The sequence below is a fragment of the Phacochoerus africanus genome, chromosome 5 (assembly GCF_016906955.1).
Source record: "Phacochoerus africanus isolate WHEZ1 chromosome 5, ROS_Pafr_v1, whole genome shotgun sequence".
NCBI lineage: Eukaryota > Metazoa > Chordata > Mammalia > Artiodactyla > Suidae > Phacochoerus > Phacochoerus africanus.
Genome location: NC_062548.1, coordinates 113279161 through 113304241, shown reverse-complemented (window position 1 = coordinate 113304241; position 25081 = coordinate 113279161). Strand labels below are relative to the sequence as shown.

The 25081-nt window shown below is 37.2% G+C and overlaps 1 protein-coding gene across 2 annotated transcripts in view; it reads left to right on the top strand.

Annotated features, from left to right (window-relative positions):
- Positions 1-25081, top strand: part of LCLAT1 (lysocardiolipin acyltransferase 1) — a 186970-nt gene that overhangs the window by 68030 nt on the left and 93859 nt on the right. For both annotated transcript variants that reach the window (XM_047782341.1, XM_047782342.1), the window contains one exon: positions 15113-15311. In XM_047782341.1, coding sequence (XP_047638297.1) covers positions 15113-15311 — 199 coding nt within the window. The remainder of the gene's footprint in view (positions 1-15112; positions 15312-25081) is intronic.

Genomic DNA, 25081 nt, shown 5'->3' with positions numbered 1-25081 from the left:
TTTTTATAGTTCCCCTTTAAATGCTAGAGAGAAATATCTAATAAAGAACTATATTCCAAGATTGAGTTTTTTCCACATTCTCATGAATTTTCTTTATTTTCCTTCATTGAAGTCTGTCTTAGTAAAATATGCAAATCTAAAGATATGGACTGAAAAACTTTTACATCTTTAATTTTATTTTACATTTCTATTTATTTTATAAAATGACAAAAAATAAGATTCAGATAACACACTTTCAAAAACTTGTGACACTGATGAGCTCAAGTCCTGCCAGTTACCGTAGAATTTAGGAATGTCTGTGGGCCAGGCTGACAACATACGCAAGGTAAAAGTGCATATACCAAATGTAGAATAAGTTCTTGGAGCAGCCAGGTATCTGCTGCAAGGTCTGAGCACATCTCCCTCTGACCCTAAGAACTGGTTACTTCCCATCAGATTCCAGCCCCCACCCTTCCCTCCTCTGGCACCGAGGAGGTCTCAGCCCTTCTTTGTTGCTGCTGAAGTGCCTTCTCCGTAAATGAAGTGATGTGCATATAGCTGCCTTTACCTTGATCAGGTTGTATTTTCTGAGTCTTTTGTTCCTTCTTTTTCCTGAGCAACCCCTCGAACTTAAGGTTTCTGGGCTTATAGACCTGTTTTGGTGGAGGTGATGAGTATCATACGTGACAAGGACAACAAAGAGGGAGTCCTCTTTCTTCAGTTGTTGAAGGGTCTCCTTTACCTGCCTCTTCTGAATGATTGTCTCTTCCCACTCAGGCCGATTGCCGTTGTTGTGTTGGAAGAGAGGAAAGTATGATGCTCACACTGTAGATGCCTCAGGTGGAGGTTAATAGGGAAAGATTTCCAGAAACAGCGGTTGGTGGGAGTGTACCTACCTTGATGGAATTGCTGTTTCTCAGAAAGTTCCCTGTAAATTGAATTTTAAGACATCATTTACCATGCACCCTCCTTCTTCTATTTTAATTTTTTTTTTAATTTTAATGATCCTTCTTGTATTTTAGGAAGGAATCCTGTGATGACTAATTTTCCAAATTGCATTCCTCCCTTGTTGCAAGGTTAATTAAACATTTTATTCAGATATATCTGTTTTATGAAATGTGATATTGTTAAACTAAAAGTAGTCTCCTCTCTCTTCCCCCTTTCTTTTCTATATTTGGACCTAAAAACTAAAAGGACTATAGAATACTGGTAGATAGATAGCTGTGGAATGGGATGGCATATTTAATTCAGCTATAAGGAGAAGAATTAAGAGGTTTTGTTAAGAGGAAAAATGAAGGTAAAAGCTCAAGGGTAATGGTTATAGCTGTTATCCACTTATGTGGTAGGTATTATGCTAAGTGCTTTAAGGGGATGGCTTTACTTCAGGTGCCACCATTATCCCCATTTTACAGAAAAAGAAGTAGAAGTTTTGAAAACTTGACTAATTCCCCCAAGGTTGGCACTCATAAGCAAGCTATTTAAGCAGAATTGAGATTAAATCCAGTTTGCTGCTATTAGAGCTTAAGGTGATAGAAGAAGTTTCAAGGATTGGTCAGAGCCACCTAGTGCCTTAACTGTTCCCAGTGGTAAGAAGCTCACTGGCACCTTGTGATTGTTTCAAAAGAAGGTTTGGAGTCCTTTCCAGCCAGAGAATAGCTAACTTGGGAGAAAAGAATCTGAGGAACTGACAACTCATAATAAAGTCAGTCTTACTAGTGCGATGATTCTCTTGTAGTACAGGAGGAAAGTTGGCAAGAAATCCTCATAGAAAGCCTTTTCTTTTGCTAGAGGAGCCAAAGACATAGGTTGCCGGGACAAGGTATATTATTAGTAAATACTCATTGGATGAGTGGATAAACGTAAAGAAGTTTCAGGGTCAAACCAGCTCAATCTCTAGTATCAAGATTTGTACAGTACTCCCCCTTCCTGCATTTTTTAAAAGAAAAATTTGTATGTAAATTTTATGAAAGCATAGCTTTAGGGATTACATAATGTATCCTTAGTGCATCACAGTCCACTTAGAGTTAGTTTTTACTACAGTGTATAAAAAGAGCCTTGTAACAGTTTGTGGTGGATTTATACTCACATTCTTTGTGCTGCTGTTTCATATTGCCTCTATTTACATAATAAACTCTATAATGCAGTGTTTTATCTAAATATCTTCCATTTGTAGTGTTCTTTATTCTTCTTCTGTGTTAGTTTCCATCTAGTGTTATTTCTAATCATCCTGAAGAACTTCCTTAAACTTTTTCTTACAGTGAGAGCTCCTATAGACGAATTCTGTTTTTATTTATTTATTTATTTTTCTTTATAGGGCTGCACCCACTGCATATGGAAGTTCTCAGGCTAGGGGTCCAGAGTGGAGCTGCAGGTGCCAGCCTGCGTGACAGCCACAGCAACACCATGTCCTAGCCACGTCTGTGACTTACATCACAGTTGACGGCAATGCCAGATCCTCATGGATACTAGTTGGGTTCATTATGACTGAGCTACAATGGGAACTCCCTGAATTCTGTTTTTTAATTAAAAATTGCTTGCCTCTGTTTTTGAAAGATAGTGTTGCTGGCTGTAAAATGTTTAGAATAACTTTTCCCCTCATACCGTAAAGTTCTAATTCCTTATGATTTTCAGTGTTTTTGATAAAAAGTAAGCCATCGTACATGCTGTTGCTTCCCTTTATGTAATGTATCATTTTCCTCTGGTTGCTTTTAAGACTTCTCTTTGTTGTTTTGTTTTGTTTTGCTTTAGGGCTGCACCCATGGCTTATGAAGTTCCCAGGCTAGGGGTTGAATCAGAGCCGTAGCTGCTGGCCACAGCCTCAGCAACGCTAGATCGAGTCACATCTATTACCTGTGTCACAGCCTGCAGCAACACCGGATCCTTAACCCACTAAGGGAGGCCAGGGATTGAACCCATATCCTCATGGATACTAGTTGGATTCTTAACCCACTGAGCCACGATGGGAACTCCTACAGTGACTTCTATTTAAAATACTATACTGTTAAGTTCTAGATCTTGATTGGGTTCTTTTTGGTTTCATTACCTTCTTGAGATTCCTCATGTTGTAATTTTGAGGAATTATTTCCCTTTAAGTCCGCTGGGTGGTAAGTGTAGTACTTTTACTCTGTGAGGGCTGGAAGTAGCAGTCGCCCTCATCCTCATTTCTCCTGTAGAGAATACTTTGCATTGAATATTTGTATAAGTCCTACCTTATCAGGGGGCTCCTCCTTATTCTTTTAAGGAAAATTTATTTTTCTTAATAGAAGGAGTTTTGTTTTTTAACTTGTGTTTATTGGAAAACTAGCAGCAGGATCCTTGTACATTCATCAAGCAGCTGCCATCCCAGTATGTTTCTAGGATATAATGATGAACAGGACAGATATGATCTCTGTCCTTGTGGAGATAATAGTTCTCTACCTTAAACTGTCTTTCCTACGGGTAGATTTACAGAGCTTGACTAGTTTCTTTTCTGGCTTTTGTTTGACTAAAAGGCAATTTCCTTTGTTAGAGGATAGAAGTTGATTTCCTAGGCCATGACTTTTTAGAGTTAGATTTTTATTTTTATTCTTGCTTTTCAGGGCCGCCCCCTACAATGTATGGAAGTTCCCAGGCTAGAGGTTGAATCGAAGCTGCAGCTGCCAGCCTGCACCACAGCCACAGCAACATGGGATCCTAGCCGCATCTGCGACCTGCATCATAGCTCAGAGCAACACCGGAGCCTTAACCCACTGAGAGAGGCCAGGGATCAAACCTGCATCCTCATGGCTACTAGTTGGGCTCGTAAGCCTCAGAGCCACAACGGGAACTCCAGAGTTAGATTTTAAAATCGTCTTTGAAGATAGGAAGCTCAGTGCTTTGTTGCAGCCTTCAAACATATGATTTAATATAAAATTTTTTTGTGGTATTGCTTTAATTGCTATTACTCGCTTATTTATGTAGCATTTCTCCATGAAATATATTTATATTAAGTAGAAGAGACATATTGTTCAGTGCACATAACATGAACCATCACAAGTAGCTATTTCTAAAATATCTACAAACTGCCTAAATGTTAAATAATTCCATTTATAGTCATTATAAAACCAGGCAGTTTTCGTTTTGAAAGTTAAAATTTTTCAGGTCATTTACGTCTTTTTTTTTTTTTTTTAAGATTTTTATATCATCACCTGTAACATAAGGAAATTGAGTAGATGATCTTTTGAGATCCATTTCAGATCCAGCAGTGTAATCTGATTCTAAAAGCAAACATTTAGAAGGAAGTAATTTTTTTAATAACAGTTGCTACTGTACTTCATTTTCTGTAATGTCATAAATTTGTCATAGTATATGATCTTTTGATTATGAATTACATGCTTTTGGCTGACCCTCTCTACCAAAGCCTGAAGAGTTTTGAGAATTTTGAGTTACTACATTGGTAGAAATCATTACAGTTGTTATGCTTTCTACTGTCTAATCAGTCTGATTTCTTTAGAGAGCCGTTGTAAGCAGCGTGCTTATTGGTACAGATATTAGAGACAGACATTTACTGTCATCCTCCCTACTTCCTAGTCATTTGAACCTGGCTAAGCTACTTAGCCTCTCTAAAATTCTCTTTCTTCATCTGTTCAAAAAAACAAAAAGGAAATCTAAATACCACCTCCACAGAGAGTTATTGTGATGACTAGATGGGATAATGAATGTAGCCTTTATAGAATAAACAGTAAATGTTTGCTACTATGTAAGTAGTACATAGAACTACTTTTAGGGGGTAGGTTAAACTGCATTATTTTTTATTTATTTATTATTTTGCTTTTTAGGGCTGCACCTGCAGCATAGGGAAGTTCCCAGGCTAGGGGTCGAATCAGAGCTGTAGCTACCGGCCTGCACCACAGCCACAGCAACACAGGATCCATGTCTGCGATCTACACCACAGCTCACAGCAATGCCGGATCCCCGACCCACTGAGTGAGGCCAGGGATTGAACCTGCATCCTCATGGATGCTAGTCAGATTTGTTTCCACTGAACCACAACAGGAACTCTTAAACTGCATTAGTGAAGAAAATTCAAAACATAATAGCTCGAGTAAGGCCGAACTTTATTCACCTTCGGTTTCAGACTGGCAGGGTAGCCCTGCTTTGTGCTGTCATTCAAAGACTCAGATTTCCTTCCACCCAGCTTGACATAATATCCTCTTATGTATGGGCAAGACTTCTTTGCCTCACTCAGCGGGAAGTGGGGAAGGAAGGAAGTCCAGAGCAACTGCTTTCCCTTTAGATCAGTGAATTACAAGTTGCACCTAACCTCTCTTGTGTAACCCATTGGTGAGAACAGTTAAAAGCGCTAATAGAACCTGGAAAGTGTAGTCTTTTTTCTGGGCAGCCATGTACACAATTAAAATCTGTTACTCTGAAAGAAATGCTGGATTTTATTGGACAAATTCTGCCATAGCTGCTTCTACTGTTATTACTACTAGTACCAATAGTATTAACTTCTACAACTTCAATTACACACACTAGGATGGATGAGGGGAGAGTGGAGAGATAAGAATCAATGTTTGAAATGTGAGTGGGCCAGTGCTGAGTATGATTCTTGTGTTTAAAACAGTATGCAAACTAATCATTTCATCTGATGGTCGCTTGGAGAAATCTGGTCCAACATCCAGAAAAAAATGGTTGAGCTAGACTTATTGATAGGTGCTAGTCTCTTATAAGTACTTTCTAAGCGATTTTGGAGGCTAATTTCAACTATTCTTGACTTTGGCCTTATTACTTGTCTTGAGAACTTTTATAAACAAGATTCAACCACCATTGTGGTGTTAAATTGGTATATATTTGAAAAAACTGTTACCAAACTGTTTAATGCACTGCCTTGCTCACCAGTAATGGCATATCAAGCAGAGTCCTCAGTTAGAAATTTATAGAAGTTGAATCCCTTATAGCTAGATTACAGAAAATTGACGTTCTTGTTTTGAGAAAGTGAAATCTCTCTTCAAAGAAATGGAGAAAAACTGTTAGGGTGTCTTTTACAACCTTTTATTTCATTCCTTTAGGAGGTGCTAAAGGAGTTTTTATTTTGAAGCAAGTGGAAGAGTAGACCATTTTTTTATTCAGAAGGAATTTAATCTTCTCTCCCCGGTAGGTGTACTTTCTTTTAAGCAATCCCAAAGACTTAAAAATCATTTTTCACTGCAAATAGGGTAAATCCATTTAGACTAATTATTGCTTCACAGAAATAATCACAAATGTTTCATTGGCAGGATTTTTTTTATCTCACTCTTTTCTGGTTAATGAGGTACCACAATAAAATCTTTTAGAATCATAGAGTTAGAAGAGACTTGGTGGTCACCCAGTCTAGCTTACCTGTGTGTGTAAGAATCCTTTTCACAAGTCTACAGAGTACTTCTAGTCTGCAAAGTGACTCTTCATTCTTCCTTGGAATATTTTTGTAATGAGGAGCACATGTCTTTGTTCATTTCATTTTTGGATGGTTCTGTTTAACATAATCATTACTGTCAGGGTCAAACTTTGCTTGTGCCCAGAGTCTCTTTTCAACAGCTGATTGTTAATTACCTGAGATTATGAAGGAGTTCTGTCCTTTCACCATAAATCATGGTTTAGGAATTTTAGAGGTCATTTTCTAACTCCCCATCTAGGACACACATTACCTTCTGCAGTCTGCTGATTCCATTCCAGTCCTAGAACACAGCAGGTGTTCACCAAACATAGATGACTGAATGTAATTTCTGTCTAGACTGCTGCTCTTAAGAAAGGGGGTCTCAGTCATTGATGAATGACTTGGGACTGCATGTCCCTAAATAACTATAACGATTTGAGGAGGCAGGCCTAAGTCTGAAAAGCCAAGAGAGACTTGGAGGTGAGGAACGTCATAGATTGTTCTTACCTCAGACTGAGTAAAGACTCACTGGAGTGACAGATGGGAGCCTGGGGCATGATGGCAAAACTGACTTCCTGTGACCATGGGAACCTCTCATCTTTATTTTCATGTCCAGTAGAACACTTCGAAGTAGTAAATAGTGGTAGAAAGTACTTCTCTATTTCTAATTCTCTGAGAAATAATAGTATCCATAGAATGTACTTCTGTATTTCTAATTCTATGAGAAATCTTCAAACAATTAAGTAAAAAAAGTCATGAGAATTACAGCTCTTGGTTCAGGATAAGACATAGTACATAAAATTTTCTAAGCTTTGTCTCTTACTGTTCTTCTACGTTAGAAATAGGGCAAATATGAGACATATGACAATAGTGCCTTTTTTTTCTAAAAAGCAGTTTTTGATCTGGATTATTTGAATTCTGGAGTTCTTTATAGACATTACAACTTCATCTCTGTGTAGTATATTATTCTGCTTTTGCAGCGAGCTGTAAATAATGTTGACTAGAAATGTCTGCTATTAAAAACGATTAATGTGAGCCAGATATCTAGGCTGCCCAGAAGGTTATATATAACTTTCAGGCACATTCTAATAGAGTGCTGGATGGCAGGGAAGAGAATACCTTACGATATGCTCCTCGACAAATAGTCTGGGATTTTTTATTTTGACATTTCCTATAATAAAAAGCTAAAGACTGTTTTGGATCCATAGGAAGCATGTATTAGAAATTGCACATGGAAGGTTTAGAGTTGAGATTTGGGATTTATAGGCTTAAGATTTTTAACTCCTTTCTGTAGTACTACACACAATTAGTAGTCAGCTTCCTCTTTCTACCAGTTCAAGGAAGAGTCTCCTGCATTTTAATTCTTTGCAAAATCTGAGAAGTATATCATATTTGGAATGCAGAGTAGGACTGATCCAAATTAACCTAGGATGGTGATTTCAGACCTATTATCCAGGCCAAGACATGTAATTCAGTGATTCAGTTTGGTAGTTGATGGCTTTTTAATACTTGTAAGTGGAAAAAAATGGATTCAAGTCTCGAGGACTCCTCCATTGTCTTCTCCATTGGAGCTTAACTTCCCAGACTTTGGACTGGGGGTTATAAGCGAGTGGTTATGGATATTTTTGAAAAGTTAATTTTTTATTTTATGGCCACACGTGTGGCATATGGAAGTCCCATCCTAGCAATTGAATCTGAGCTGCAGCTGCGACCTGTGTCATAGTTGCTGCAACACCAGATCCAATAACGCACTGCGCCAGGCTCGAGATCGAACCTGTCCGTCTGCAACAACCCAAGCCTCTGCAATTGGATTCTTAACCTGCTGTGCCCCATCAGGAACTCCAACATTCTTTTTTTGTATTCTTCTCCATTATGGTCTATCCCAGGAGACTGGATATAATTGCCTGTGCTGTACAGTGGAACTTCATTGCTTTTCCATTCTAAATGTAGTAGTTTGCATCTACTAACCCTAAACCCACAATCCATCCCACTCACTCCCCACTCCCGCTTGGAAAACATGTCTGTTTATGTCTGTGAGCCTCTTTCAGTTCTGTAGATATATTCATTTGTGCTATATTTTAGATTCCACATAAAAATGATATCATATGGTATTTGTCTTCCTCTTCCTTACTTCACTTAGTATGAGAATCTCTAGTTGCATCCATGTTGCTATGAATGGCATTCTTTTGTTGTTTTTCATGACTGTGGTATATATACATATATAAGATAGATAAGATAATATATATACCATAGATATATATAAGAAGTATATACACAGACACACACCACCCACATCTTATTATCTATTCATATGTCAGTGGACATTTAGGTTGTTTCTATGTCTTGGCTGTTGTAAATAGTGCTGTTGCTCTGAACATAGTGGTGTATGTATCTTTTTGAATTATAGTTTTGTCTGGATATGTGCCCTGGTGTGGGATTGCTGGATCGTATGGTAATTTTAGTTTTCTGAGGAAATGTTAATCTGTGTTCCATAGTGGTTGTACCAGTTTACATTCCTATCAAAGTGTAGGAGGGTTCCCTTTTCTCTACACCCTCTCTGGCATCTCCAGCTCATTAATAATGGCCATTCTGACCAATGTGCGGTGGGACCTCACTGTAGTTTCAATTTGCATGTCTCTAGTAATTAGTGATTTTGAACATCTTTTCATGTGCTTATTGGGAAATGTTTATTTAGGTCTTCCGCACATTTTTCCAAATTGTTTGGTTTGTGGTTGTCGTCGAGTTGTATTAGTTGTTTATACATTTTGAAAATTAAACCCTTGTCAGTTGCATTGTTTGCAAATATTTTCTTCCATTTTGTATGTTGTCTTTTTTGTTTTCTTTATGGTTTCCTTTGCTGTGCAAAAGCTTGTAAGTTTAATTAGGCCCAATTTGTTAATTTTTGTTTTTATTTCTATTGTCTTGGGGGATTGACCTAAGAGACTATTTGTACAATTTATGGCAAAGAAATGTTTTGCCTATGTTCTCATCTGGGGGTTTTACGGTGTCATGTCTTAGGTTTAAGTCTGGAAGTGACTGAGTTTATTTTTGTGCATGGTGTGAGGATGTGTTCTAGCTTCATTGATTTACATGTGGCTGTCCGTCTTTCCTAGCACCACTTGCTCAAGAGACTGTTTCCTATTATATAGCCTTGCCTCCTTTGTCTAAGATTAATTGACCATAGGTGTATGCATTTATTTCTGGGCTCTCCGTTCTGTTCCACTGATACACGTGTCTATTTTTGTGCCAACACAACACTATTTTGACGACTGTAGTTTTGTAAGTATTGTCTGAAGTTTGGGAGAGTTATGCTGCCTGCCATTTTCCTTTCTTTTCTTTTTTTTTTTAAACCCCTCTCAGAGGGCTTTGGCAATTCTGGGTCTTTTATGGTTCCATATAAAATTTTGGACTAACTAGTTCTAGTTCTGCGAAAAATGTTATGGATAATTTGATAGGAATCACACTAAATCTGCAGATTGCTTTGGGATAGGATGGCCATTTTAACAGTAATAATTCTTCTAATCCCAGGGCATGGGATGTGTTTCCATGTCTTTGAATCCTCTTTAATTTCCTTTATTAATATTTTACAGTTCTTCGCATATACGTCTTTCACCTCCTTGCTCAGGTTTATTCCTCCATTGGTTTTTTTTTTCTGTGTGTGTGTGCTATTTTAATAAAGTTTTTTTTTAACATTCCTTTTCAGATATTTCATTTTTAGCATAAATAAATGCAACCATTTTATGAATGTTAATCTTGTATCTTGCTGCTTCGCTCAGTTTGTTTACCAGATAGAGTAGTTTTTGTGTGGCGTCCTTAGGGTTTTCTCTATATAGTGTGTCTATACTATAATAGACATTATAGACATTATACTATATATGGAATATTATATAGTATTTTACCTCTTCCCTTCCAACTTGGATACTTTTTATTTTTTTCTCTTCTTTAATTGCTGTGGCCAGGACTTCCAGGCTTTCAGCTTTTCTCCATTAGGTATTATATTGGCTGCAGGTGTGTCATAAGTGGGTTTTATTGAGGTAGGTTCCCTTTATACCTACATTGGTAAGAGTTTTTGTCATGAGTAGATGCTGAATTTTGTCAGATTCTTTTTCTGCATCAATTGAGATGATCAGGTGGTTTTTGATGTTTATTTTGCTAATGTGATGTATTACATTGATTAATTTACTTGGTTGTTTATGTGTTGTTGGATTTGATTTGCTAAAACTTTGTTGAGAATTTTTTGCATCTATATTCATCAAAGATAATTGGCCTAAAGTTTTCTTTTTTGGTGGTGTCTTTTTTAAATTAGGACCACACCCACAGCACATGGAAGTTCCCAGGCAAGGGGTTGAATCAGAGCTACAGCTGCCAATCTGCACCACAGCCACAGCAACGTGAGATCCCAGCTGTGTTTGTGAGCTACACTGCAGTTCATGGCAATGCCAGATCCTTAACCCACTGAGAGAGGCCAGGGATCAAATCTGCATCCTCATGGATACTAGTTGGATTTGCTTCTGCTGTGCTACAATGGAGACTCCTTTGGTGGTATCTTTGTCTCCTTTTGGTATCATGGTGAGTGTGGCTTCATATACCTTTGGGAGTGTTCCCTCTTTTTCAGTCTTTTGGAAGAATTTGAGAAGGATCGGTGTAAGTTCTTTGCATACTTGGTAGAATTGACGTGTGATGCCATCTGGTCCTGGAATTTTGTTTGTAGAAGGTTTTTTTGTTCGTTTTTTTTTAATTACATACTCCACTTATAGTGATTGGTCTATTCAAATTATCTATTTCTTTTTGATTCAATTTCAGTGGTTTGTTTCTAGAATATTGTCTATTTCTTTTAGGTTTTTTGGCATATAATTGTTCATGGTATTCTCTTATTTATTTTTTTAAATTTCTGCATTATCAGTTCAGATTTCTCCTTTTTCATTACTTATTTTGTTTATTTACATTCCCTCTCTCTTCTTCTTGGTGAGCCTGGCCAGAGGGTTGTCAATTTTGTTCCCCTTCAAAGAACAAGCTCTTGGTTTTATTGATTTTTTTCCTATTGTTTTTTAATTTCTATTTTATTTTATTATTATTATTTTTTGTCTTTTTTTGGCTATTTCTTGGGCCGCTCCCGCGGCATATGGAGGTTCCCAGGCTAGGGGTCAGATCGGAGCTGTAGCCTCCGGCCTACACCAGAGCTACAGCAACGTGAGATCCAAGCCGCGTCTGCAACCTACACCACAGCTCATGGCAACGCCGGATCCTTAACCCACTGAGCAAGGGCAGGGACCGAACCCGCAACCTCATGGTTCCTAGTCGGATTCGTTAACCACTGCGCCACGACGGGAACTCCTCTATTTTATTTATTTCCTCACTAATCTTTATGATTTTCTTCCTTCTGCTGACTTTAGGTTTTGTTTGTTCCTCTTTTTCTAATTCTTTTAGGTGGTAGGTTAGATTATTTGAAATTTTTTTCTTGTCTTTTGAGGACTGTGAATTTCCCTCTAAGAACTGCTTTTGTGGCATTCCATAGAGTTTGTATCATTGTGTTTTCATTGTCTTAGGTATTTTTTAATTTCCTTGTTGACCCATTGTTTTTTTTTAGTAGCATGTTTTAGTCTCCACGTAGTCAATTCTTTCTCATTTCTTTTCCTGTGGTTCATTTCTAGTTTATTCCGTCGTGGTCAGAGAAGACATTTGAAATAATTTCTATCCTATTCAATTGGTTTAGGTTAGTTTTGCGCCCTATCACAGGGACCCTCAGCATTGGCATGCCGTGCCCACCTCTGAAGTCCATGATGACTGCAGTAGCTTGTGCTTGCCCCCACAGCCTGTGTAAGGTGCCCTGCTGCTTCACATCCCATGTGCTTGCTGAGAAAGAAGTTCCTATGGCAGTCCCACTCCCCATCTCTTGTACTCCCCAATGGTGGCATCTTGCCTCGGGGTGGGGGTGGGGGTGCCAGGCCTCTTCCTGTACTGCCTAGGCTATTGTGTACCATTCCCTTGCCATCTCAGGGTGTTTCCAAACAGCCAACCCTAGTCCTTTCCCCAGGACTGACCTCTGAAGCCTGAGCCTCAGCACCCAAGTGGCTCAAGCTGGAGTGTGCTGGGTGGTGGCACTAACCATCTGTGTGGCTCTCTGCTCTGCCCTGCCCTGCCCTCCTCTGACCAGCTGCTGCGCTTTTCTTCGAGACTTTGAGATTCCCCCTCCATCCTAGCTGATCTCCTTCCCCCGCTCCCCACATCACGGAGCCTTATCCTTTCCCTTTTCACAGCTCTCCCCCCAGAGACCTGGTCCTGTTCTGATTCTTTTTCTCTCTTTCCTCTCTTTTTTTTCTTTTATCTTACCCAGCTATGTGTAGGATGTCTTGCTATTTTGGAAGTCTGAAGTCTTCTCCCAGGGTTTGGTAGATATTCTGTGAGAATTCTTCTATATGTAGTTTTGTTTTGTTTTTCTGGGTGTTTTTTTGTTTTTCTGCACCTATAACATATAGAAGCTCCTGGGCCAGGAATAAAATCGATGCTGCAGCTGTGGCCATGCCAGGTCCTTCACCCACTGTGCCACAATGGGAACTCCATACATAGTTTTTTTTTTAATTTATTTGTGGGAGGAGGTGAACTCCATGTCCTCCCCCTTCACAATCTTGATCTGATCTCATATGATGAGCTTATGTTTAATTTGAGGATCGTCTCCATATCTTCCACCACATTTGTAGCATAGAAAATCTTTCTCTCCACTTTGTGGAGACAACAGAAACTGAGCAGAGGAGAATGTCTAAGGTAGCAGAATTTGAAAGCTAAGAATGAACTAAGGACTGGCCTTCTTTTTAGCTTGGCCTCCAGAATAGGCATGTGGGCCTTTTTTTCCTTGGTCCTATTTGAAGTCCTGTTGCTCTTTTGTGTCATATATTTTTTAAAAAATTCTCCTTTTGGAAATATAACAAATACACTGAAACATTAATATAATGTAAAGGCACTTTTATAATTTTAAAGTGTAATTGTCAGCCAGGTCAAGAAATATAACATTAACAGAAGGTCCTCTAGCTTCCCAATCACAGCACCTTCGTATTTAGTAGAGGTAGCTACTAATTATCTTGTAAAACAGTTATTTCTTAGCTGTTCTTTATAATTTTACTACCTATGTATTTACCCTAAGAATGTCATAGTTACTGTCTTAGAAAATTTTATATATGGACAATGTATGTATGCTTGTTTGTTTTGTTTCTATCAATGTGCTTATTTGTTACCCAGATTGCTTTAGATACCCATGGTTCATTTATTTTCATTGTTGTGCCATACTCCATTGTATGACTATACCATAGTTTATTTTATACTTTGATCGAGGTTTTCATTGTATTACCAAAGAGAACTTTTGATTTTCTTGTCTTTTATCTTCCATGGAATAGTTTTCTCTCCCTTAGTCAAATAATAACTAGTAAATGTATTACTTGTAAATTATTTGAAAATTTAAATGGGTTTTGAAATCAGTAATCAGAGCTTCTTACTATCTCTTATTACTCTTTCAAGAGCTTCAGTAATGTACTTTTAAAAAATATTTCATGTATATTTTCTACCTGGCCATCTCTCTCTTTCCCTTTGTTTTTCTTATTTTTATAGCTACACCTGTGGCATATCGAAGTTCTGGGAGCAGAGACTGAATCAGAACCACAGCTGCAGCCTATTGCACATCCATACCCACACTGGATCCAAGCTGCATCTATGACCTACACTGTAGCTTGTAGCAATGCCAGGGATTGAACCCATATCCTCAGAGAGACAACACTGGGTCCTTAACGTGCTGATCCACAATGGGAACTACTGCTTGAACATCTTCTATGTGTCAAGCACTGTTGTAGCTATTAGGGGTGCAGCACTTTAGTAAAAATATACTCTACAGCCACACCAAAGCCAGATCTGAGCCGCATCTGTGACCTGTACCACAGCTCACAGCAATGCTGGATCCTTAGCCCACTGAGCGAGGTCTGGGATCCAACCCACATCCTCATGGATCCTAGTCAGATTTGTTTCCACTACAGCACAATGGGAACTCCCTATTCTTTATATATTTAAAAATCAAATACATACATATATTTGTTTTTTTAAAAAAATTGTAGTACAGAAAGGTATAAAATGAAAAACTTGACTTTGTTTTCTCGGCCCTATATTCAGTGTTAAATTCCTTGACTATCCTGTTTGTTTAAAGAAGTAATAATCTTACATATCTAATAACCTTAAAAATTACACAGTGGAGTGTGTTTCTGATGTGGCACAATGAGTTAATTATCTGGGTTGTCTCTGTGGAGGGGCTGGTTCGATCCCTGGCTCAGTAGAGTGGGTTAAGGATCCAGCATTACTGCAGCTATGGCATAGGTTGCAGCTCCAGCTCAGATTTGATCCCTGACCCAGGAACTTCCATATGCTGCAGGTGCAGCTGGAAAAGGAAAAAAAAATATTACATGGTGGAATCTTATTATATGCCTTTTGCACTTTTTTCATCTTGTTTTAATAATCTGTCTTGAAGATTTCAATGAAAGTTATCATTTTTAAATTAGGAAACTGCCAGAAACTTAAATTAGTAGAACTGAAAATAGAAACAGTGTCTTCACATTCTTCCAGATTAACTACTTTTTCCCCATATATTTTAAAAGCAAGAATAATGGGAAACAATGTGCTTTTTGACTTAATAGAAATCAGATTTATTTATAGGCTGTGAAAAAATTTGCTTATGGGAAATCATGATTTTAAATCATCTCATATCTATACTGTTTTTTTCTGTAGGCATTGCTGGAAACCATGTTTGGTGTAAAAGTGATTATAACAGGTGATGCGTTTGTTCCTGGAGAAAGAAGTGTCATTATCATGAATCATCGGACAAGAATGGACTGGATGTTCCTGTGGAATTGTCTGATGAGATATAGCTACCTCAGATTAGAGAAAATTTGCCTCAAAGCCAGTCTCAAAAGTGTTCCTGGATTTGGTAGGTTACTTCACAAATTATTTTAAGTTGTTAATTTATTTTATATGTGATGTACGTACTCTAAATCTACAGAATTATTTACTTAACTCCAGTTACATATTAAAACCACTTACATTTTTTCTTACCTAGCCTAAAATCAGTCACCAGTTTCTTTTTTTCTTAGGGCATAATAGATCATTTTAATCTGTTTTTTGAAACATCCTATGTTGAAAGAGAATAAACCATTCTCTCAAGGAAGTAGATATGGTCCCAGAGGGACCACAAATTGGAAGGATATGAATTAATAATTTAGTAACTTTTTATTGCATGTCGTGCTTGTAGTAATTTAGACCAGAAACTGGTTTGTGTTGATAAGGTACTTGAAAGGAACTGATTCATTCACATTCATCTACTAGATATTAACTGAATAACTATTGGTTCCAAGCATTATACTAGGTGCTAGTGTTTCTGAACTTACCTAATTCATCACTTTAAAAGTTTTTTCACTGTGCTTGTTGTATATGAAAATATTAAAATTCCTAGAATTACTTTCCATAGTTAGGAATGCAGCATGTTTGCTGAATGGTGAAACAGTAGAGAGATTTCAGCATTCATTGCATCTTAAATCTTAATTGCCCTCCACTCCTTAATTTGAAGTAGGGGTGAGGAACAGACTAAAAATATATTCAAACCAGTTATTCACACATGAGTGTATAAAATATCCACTGTACTCCCTCAGAACCTCATCTATTACATCTGTACTTCTGTGGTTTCCTATGTAATATTTCTTATTTGAATTCTTTGCCCTTGAAATCATGCCCATGTCAGTGTGCTGAAATTGCTTAGGATTTGTGAAGGAAAAAAGTCAAGTATTATCCTCTGGATAGACTAGTTAGAAGTGCTGAGTGTTTGTGTTTTAGTTGCCTTCATGCTTATAGAATTGCCATTGTACTTTAACAGTATTGTGGTCTCAGGATAAGTCAGATTTCATAAATGGCAACTGACATTCCCTAGAGGAGACATCCCTATAGAACCAGAAGGAAGGTAAAGGCATTTAATGACCTAGTCACAATTCATATTGCATCACATCCACAGTACATTATTGATGGAAGTAGTCATTGCCCTAAAGATACTAAAGGAGAAAGCATAGACCTCAGTTCTTGATGGTAGGCTTGCCCAAGATTTTTAGTATTTTTAAAACTGCCACATTCCTTAAAAGATTGATCAAAAATGATGTCTTGTTTATTACTCCTGATATTATATAAAATATAGTGGAATAAGAAAAATATAGTGGAATATAGGAGAATATTATGAACATTATGTAAATGAGCTTGAAAATATATATGAAATCAATAAATTACATTCATAAAAATGCAGCTGACAAAATCTGAGAACAATGAAAACAAATGAAAAAGGGAATCTAAATAGCCTATGTCTAATAAAGAGATTGAATCCATAATTTAAAAGCCTTCTTACAAAGGTTTTGGGAGGACAGTGGCAGCTGCCTGATTTTCTTCATCCTTAAAAAAAATCAAAAAGCAGAGGAAATGAAATCGCATATCACTCATCTCTTCAGCATGACTAGAAGACAAAGCATTTAGAAGGTTATGGTATTAAGTAGAGACATTACGTCTAAAAGAGTTTTTTTTTTCCCCTTGCGCCATTGCATACCTCTGGGTTCTCAGAATAGAGACAGCCTTAAGAGTAGAGGGGTGTGGACAATTTAGAAGAAACACAAAAGCATTCCCAGAAAGATTAAAATCTAATGCTAAATGCCAAAATACTGAACACAGCTGAGGACGTAGTAGTTCATGGCACAAGACGTAGAATAGTGATTATAAAGACAATGAGACCTGAAGTGACAGCCTTAAAAAGCATTGTATCTGAGGGATAGTCAGCTGTATAGTGAAGGGATAACTCCCTTTAGAAGTGTGACAGTGAAGGAAAACAAGGAAATTAAAGATCCTGCAAGAATAAAAAGAGAAACAAGAAATCTTTGCTCTCCCAACCATCGCCCCAAATTACCCACTCAAAAATAACCATAAAAGGATTTTATAATGATAAAAGATACTTAAGTAAAGGCTACAACTGAAAAAACAAAACCCAAAAACTTAAGCTATAACACAGCACTCAAACCTCAATGAATTATCATCAAATAAGCATTTGGAGATATTAAGAAAGATACTTTTGAATGAGAAATACAAAGAACAGTAATGGACAAGACAACAAGAAGAAATGTAATACAAGTTAATGGAATTCAAGAAAAAAATAATAAAAGCAGGAGTTCGCGTCATGGCGCAGTGGTTGACGAATCCGACTAGGAACCATGAGGTTGCGGGTTCAGTCCCTGCCCTTGCTCAGTGGGTTAACGATCCGGCGTTGCCGTGAGCTGTGGTGTAGGTTGCAGACGCGGCTTGGATCCCACATTGCTGTGGCTCTGGTGTAGGCCGGAGGCTGCAGCTCCGATCTGACCCCTAGCCTGGGAACCTCCATATGCTGCGGGAGCGGCCCAAGAAACAGCAAAAAGACAAAAAAAAATAATAATAATAATAAAAGCAAAATCATATGAGAAATGAAGAGTAAATTATGAGGTGCCCAAGCAGAAATAGATAAAGTGAAAATTTATTAAAGAGCATTACTGGAAAACAGAATGAAAAGGAGGAAAAAGAAGGAAAAAAATTGTCAAAGAAAGCTGAAATGGAACTTCAACTGTAACATCTATATAACTCGAGCTACTAAAGAAGACAATCAAAACAATGTAACTTAAATATTACAAGGATGGCATTTCAAAGTATAAGCCAGCAAAACATCTTAGGCATAAAAGATGACTAGAGGTGCATTTCCAGCATGAGGAGCCTTTAGACTTACTCCCCAGAGAAACTGGTAAAAATTCTAAAATAATAGTCATTTAAAAGCTCTAGAAAATGGTCCCAAGGACATATAACAAATGGGGAAACATTAATTCCAGAATATTTACCAAGATTTGTTAAGAACAAGAAAATCTGTGGTATTTGAAATAAGACACACTCCTTTCCTCCCACCTCCTAGTATAGCCAGACAGAAACTCAGCTCCACAATGGTGCAGCCAAGAACACAGGGTGACCCACAATCAGGAGGAGTCTGACAACTCTGAGCTTCTCCCTCAGGACTGAAAGTTTTGAACCCCACATCTGGAATCTCAACTTTTAATACCTAAACCTTCAAAACATCTAGGTTTGAAAGCCAAGGGGCTTGCAACCACAAGATCCACAGGCTTTAGCAAACCGAGAAATAGTTTTTACAGGCTCCTGTATACTCACCTAGCTATACTCTAGGACCCAGTGCAGAGGCAGCTGATTGAAAAATGCCCAGTCTTTCTGTGAAAGAGGGCTATTTGTCTATATTCCTGACTGTGGCCTGAGGGGCAGGTTTCAAATTAAACACATATCTAAGAGCAGATTGTAATCTTTTCCAGAGAGCTGGAATTGGGTGTATCTTGCAGTCTCCCTGGCCTACTCTAGGTAACCAGTGTCTCCAAGAAAGGAGCTTGTACGCTTGTCTGGCACTCTGAATTTTCTGGCTGTTACCCAGAGAACACATCCCTTGATAATCTGGCTTTTGTAGTCATAGGGCTTGTGTTGATGTGTTTAGTAGGATAGTAGCAAACAAAAAAACAATCTTTAACCAACTGCTGCTCTAGGACTCAGCACAGAGGGAACAGACAAAAAGCCCATCTCCTGAAAGAAGTGTATTTGAAAACTTTAAAAGCTGTTGCCTGAGGATATGACTTCCAGTCAGCATGAATCAGGGTGCCAAGATCCTCCCCATGGGCACATCCTCAACCACTGGGAGCTGCTAAGCATAAAGTAGGCTGCTTGAACAATCACAAAGATTTAAGAGACAACCAAGAACTAGGACAGGGTTGAATAATAAATTTCATTTCCTACAGAAGGACACTCCTCCAAGATTGGGTGCATGGAAACCAACAGAGAGAGTCAAGGAACATCAAGAAACAGGAATATTTTCCAAATGACTGAGCAAGATAAAACCTTAGGGGAAAAAGCCTTAATAAAACAGAGATGAATGATTTATCTGATTAAAGAGTTCAAAATAACAGTATGAAAGATGCTCATTGAGCTGAGGAGACACTATACTACATGAACAAAGTGAGGAGGTTTAAAAAAGACAGAAAATATAAGAAAGAAGTCATAGAACTAAAGAATACAGTAACTGAACTAAAAACAGATGTTTTAACAGATTAGATGCAGAAGTAGAAAGGATCAGTGAACTTGAAGACAGGGCAGTAGAACTTATCCAATCAGAGCAGCTAACAGAAAAAAAAAAAAAAATGAAGATAACTTAAGGGAATTATAGGACAATATCAACTGATCTTATGTTTGCATTATAAGGGTCCCAGAGAGACAAGAAAAAGAGAAAGGGGCAGAAAACTTATTTGAAGAAACAATGGCTAAAAACTACCCCTGGACGCCCAGAGCATTCCAAATAAAATGAACATAAAGAGACCCGCACCAAGACACATAATTCAAGTATCAAAATATAAAGACATGAAGAGAATTTTAAAAACAGTAAGAGAAAACTTGTTGTATATAAAGGAATCCTCCACAAGACATCAGCATATATTTCAGCAGAAACTTTGCAGACCACAAGTGAGTAGCATGCCATATTCAAAATACTGAAAGAAAAAAAGAAAAAAAAAAAAACTGCCAATCAAGAAAAGTTTACCTGGCAAAGTTTTCTTTCAGAATTAAAGGAGAGAAAGAGTTTTCTGGACAAGTGAAAACTCAAGAAGTTAATCACCTCCAGACTGGCCTTACAAAGAAATGTTTAAGGGAAAAGAAAAGGTGTTAATTAGTACCAGGAAGCATACGAAAGTATAAATATCCTTGTTAAAGGTAAATATATAGTAAAATTCAGAATAATCTAGTGTAGTGAAGGTTGCGTATTAATCTAAGACTGGGATAAACTTTAAATGAAAAACATATTAAAAATTGTTAAAACTACAACAATTTTTTAGGGATTCAGAATATAAAAAGTTGTAAATTATGACATCGAAAACATAAAACATGGGAGTGTATTAAAAATGTATAGCTTTAGAATGTATTCAAACTTAAGTTATTATCAACTTAAAATTGACAATTATAAATATGTTGTGTTAGGTAAGTCTCAAGATAACCACAAAGCTAAAAACTGTAGTAGATGTATAAATGATAGAACTATGCCATTACAGAAATCATCAAATCACAAAGAGAGCAAGAGAAGAAGAAAGGAACAAAGGAACTGCAAAACAGCCACAAACAATTAACCAAGTGGCAGTACCATACATAGCTATCAATAATACTTTAAATGTAAATGGATTAAATACTTCAATCAAAAGACATAGAGCAGCTGATGGATTAAAAAACAAGATCTATCTTTATGGTACCTGCAAGAGACCCACTTCAGATCTAAGGACACACAGAATGAAAGTGAATGGATGGAAAAAGATATTCTGTGCAAATGAAAACCAGAAGAAAGCTGAGGTAGTTATGCTTAATATCAGCCAAAATGGACTTTAAGACAAAAATCTATGATAGAAGACAAGGTTGTTATATAATGATGAAGGAGTCAATCTAGTAAGAGGATATATCATGTGTAAATAGTTGTGTACACAGCATAGCAGCACCTATATACATAAACACATATTAACAGACCTAAAGGGAGAAATAACAATATAGTAATAGTAGAGGCCTTAATAGGCCACTTTCAAGAATGGATGATCATCCTGAGAGAATATCAATAAGGAAACATGGACCTTAAATCCAAAAGGTCTGATATGTAGTTGAGATTAATAGGCATGTACAGAACATTCTATCCAAAACAACAAAATAGGCAGTTCCCATTTTGGCACAGCAGAAATGAATCTGACTAGTATCCATGAGGATGTGGGTTCAATCCCTGGCCTCAGTCAGTGGGTTGGGGATCCAGTGTTGCTGTGAGCTGTGGTGTAGGTTGCAGATGTGGCTCAGATCCCATGTTGCTGTGGCATAGGCCAGCAGCTGCAGCTGATTCAACCCCTAGCCTGGAAACTTCCATTTGTCACGGGTATAGCCCTTAAAAAAAAAAAGGAGTTCCTGTCATGGCGCAGTGGTTAGTGAATCCAACTAGGAGCCATGAGGTTGCAGGTTCGGTCCCTGCCCTTGCTCAGTGGGTTGACGATCTGGCGTTGCCGTGAGCTGTGGTGTGGGTTGCAGACATGGCTCAGATCCCGCGTTGCTATGGCTCTGGTGTAGGCCAGGGGCTGCGGCTCCGATTCGACCCCTAGCCTGGGAACCTCCATATGCCGTGGGAGCGGCCCAAAGAAATAGCAAAAAGACAAAAAAAACCAAAACACAAAACCCCAAAACAACAAAATACATTTTTTTCAGGTTCATCTTGAATATAGGTCATATGTTAGGCCTCAAAACAAGCAAATTTAATTTTATTAAGAAAATTAAAATCATGTCAAGGAATCTTTTCTAATCACAGTGTTATGAAATTATAAATCAGTTACAAGAAGAAAACTGGAAAAAACAAGTATGTGGAGATTAAATAACATACTACCGAAAAACCATGGGTCAAAGAAGAAATCAAAAGATAAATTAAACAACAACATGAACCAAATGGAAATGGAAATATAACAAGTCAAAACTTAAGGGATACAGCAGAAGCAGTTCTAGGAGAGTTCATAGTGATAGGATCTCAAATAAACAACCTATCTTTACACCTCAAGGAACTAGAAAAAGAAGAACAAATGAGGCCTAAAGTTAGAGGGACAGCAATAACAAAAATTAGGCAGAAATAAATGAAAGACTAAAAAGACAATAGAAAAGACCAGTGAAAACCCAATGGGTTTTTTGTAAAGATAAACAAAATTGACAAACCTTTAGGTAGACTCATCAAGGAAGAGAGAGGAGCCAAATAAATAAATCAGAAATGAAAGATGTACAACTGACACCACAGAAATCCAAAGAAGACTGCTGTAAACAATCATATGCCAATAAATTGGACAACATTAAAAAAAAAAATCAATACATTCCTAGAAACAAACAGCCTGGCAAGATTGAATCACTAGGAAATAGCAAGTCTGAACAGACGCATTACTACTAATGAGATTGAATCAGTAATCATAAATGTCCCAGCAAATAAAAGTCCAGGAGGAGAAGGCTTCGGTGGTGTATTCTGTCCAACAATTAAGTAATATTTACCCTTGTCAACCTCTTCCAAAAAACAGAAGATTTCCAAAGTTATTTTACGATTCCAGCATCACTCTGACACCAAAACCAGACAAAGATGTCACACGAAAGGAAAATTTCAGGCCAGTATCCTGATGAACGTAGATGTAAAAATCCTCAACAGAATATTAGCAAACCGAATTTAGCAATACATTAAAAGGATAGTACACTGTGAACTTAGTGGGATTTATCCTAGGGATGTAAAACAGTTCAGCTTCTACAAATCAGTGAGAAATACTTCAATGACAAAAGGAAGAATAAAAATTATACCTCAGTAGATGCAATAACAAAAAGCAATTGAACAAATTTAACCCATAAATGTTGAAAACTTTCAACAAGGAAGGTATCAATAGGGCACATATTTCAACATATTAAAGGCCATTTATAACAAACCCATAGCTAATATCAGACTTAATGGTGATGAAAAGCTGAAAGCTTCTCTTCTAAATTCAGGAACAAGACAAGGATGCCCACACTCTGCTCTCATTAACTGTAATATTGGAACTCCTAGCCAGAGCAATTAGGTGAAAACAAAAATTAGATAGCATCTGAAATGGAAAAAAAGGAACAAAACTGTCACTATTTGCAGATGACATGATATTATATATGGAAAACTCTGAAGACTCCACCATAAACCTATTAGAACTAGTGAATGAATTCAGTGTCTTGCACAATAAAAAAATTAATATACAAAAATCTGTTGCATTGCTATGTACTAATAACAGACTATCAGACATTAAGAAAACAGTCCTATTTACAGTTGCATCAGAGAATAAAACAGGAATCAGTTTAACCAAGGAGGTGAAGTATTTGTACTCTGAAATCTATACAATATTATGCAAGAAGCTGAAGAAGACAAATAGATATTCTGTGCTTATGGATTAGAAGAATTAATACTGTTTAAAAGTCCATACTATCCAAAGTAATCTACAGATCCAGTGCAATCCTTATCAAAATTCTGATGGCTTCTTTTGATGAAAATGAAACGAACAGTCCTAAAATTTGTATGAAACCACAAAGACTCGAAATAGCCAAAGTAGTTTTGAGAAAGAACAAAGCTAGAGGTATAATGCTTCCTGATTTCAAACTTTATTTACAAAACAATTGTAATCAGAATAGTATGGCATTGGCATAAAAACAGACACATAGATCAGTGCAGCATAGGAATAAACCCACACCCATATATGGTCAGTTAATTCATGACAAAAGAGCCAAGAGTATACAATGAAGAAGTGATGGTCTTTTCAATAAATGGTGTTGTGTAAACTGTCTTATACCTTATACAAAAATTAAGAATTAAAGACCTGAACAGAAGACCTGAAACCTTAAAAATTTTAGAATAAAAGATAGGTTGACGTTGAAGGCATCATGCTAAGTGAAGAGTCAGAGAAAAGCAAATACCATGTGATCTCATATGTGGAGTCTCCCAAAGTAAAATAAAACAAAACAATACAAAGCCAAAAAATCTGAACTCAATAGATACAGAGAACAGATGGTTGTCACAGGCCAGGATTCGGGTGTGAGCAGACTGGGTGAAATTAGTCAAAAGGCACAAACTTCCAGTCATAAAATGTAACAAGTTATGGGGACATAATATACACTAAGTGACTATAGTTAATAAAACCATTGCATATTTGACAGTTGCTGAGAGTAGATTTTAAGAGTTCTCAACATAAGAAAAAAAATTGTAACTGTGTGGTGATGGATGTTAACTTAGACATATTGTGGTCATCATTTTGTGACAGATACATCGTGAAATGGAGTCATTTTCTTGTACATCTAAAACTAATATTATGTATCAGTTACATCTCAATTTTTTAAAAAAAGTAGTACAGCTTTATTGGGCAGTTGGAGGTTTAAAGTAAGTGCTAGTAGAGTGTTATTTGCTACTGCCTGTTATTTCTGTAGTTCCCTTTGGAACATCTAGCCTCCTACCTTTCACCTTCCAGGGATCCATGTTAGATTTCTGGTTTTTCCAGTGTCTCACAGACCCTCCTTTTCTTTCTCTGACCACCTGAGCTTTACTTCCTCTTACTCTGCACTGGTGTAGTAATAATTTCTGAACATTGTTAAACTGTCTCCTTTCTTGTCTTGAGTTCTTGTGTAAATATTTCATAATTAGCTTTCCCATTTTCTCATTTTCTGTTCCCAAGAGTTAAAAATCTCCTTACAGACTGTCTTTCACATTATAGGCTCTTATTATTTATAGACTTAATAGTATTTCATGACAATGTACATGATTAATAAGAAGAGATTCTGGATTGAAGAAAAAAGTCTGAGTTTAGAACCTTTAAAGAGAGTAAGTGCAAAGTAAATTAAGCAAAGCAAAAGCATTGACAGGAAAAACAAAAGTGTTTGGAAATGGAGCATTAAAGCTGGGAGTTTGCAGGGGGAAATGAAAGAGAAAAGAATGGATATGTCTTAGCGGTCAGCTCTGCCCTTCTTCAGACTATGCTAGACTTAGCTTGTTGACAATTTGGCATGATCTTCAGTGTACTTAATGTTGCTATTTATAATTATTTCTAACTAAATGTTTGCTCA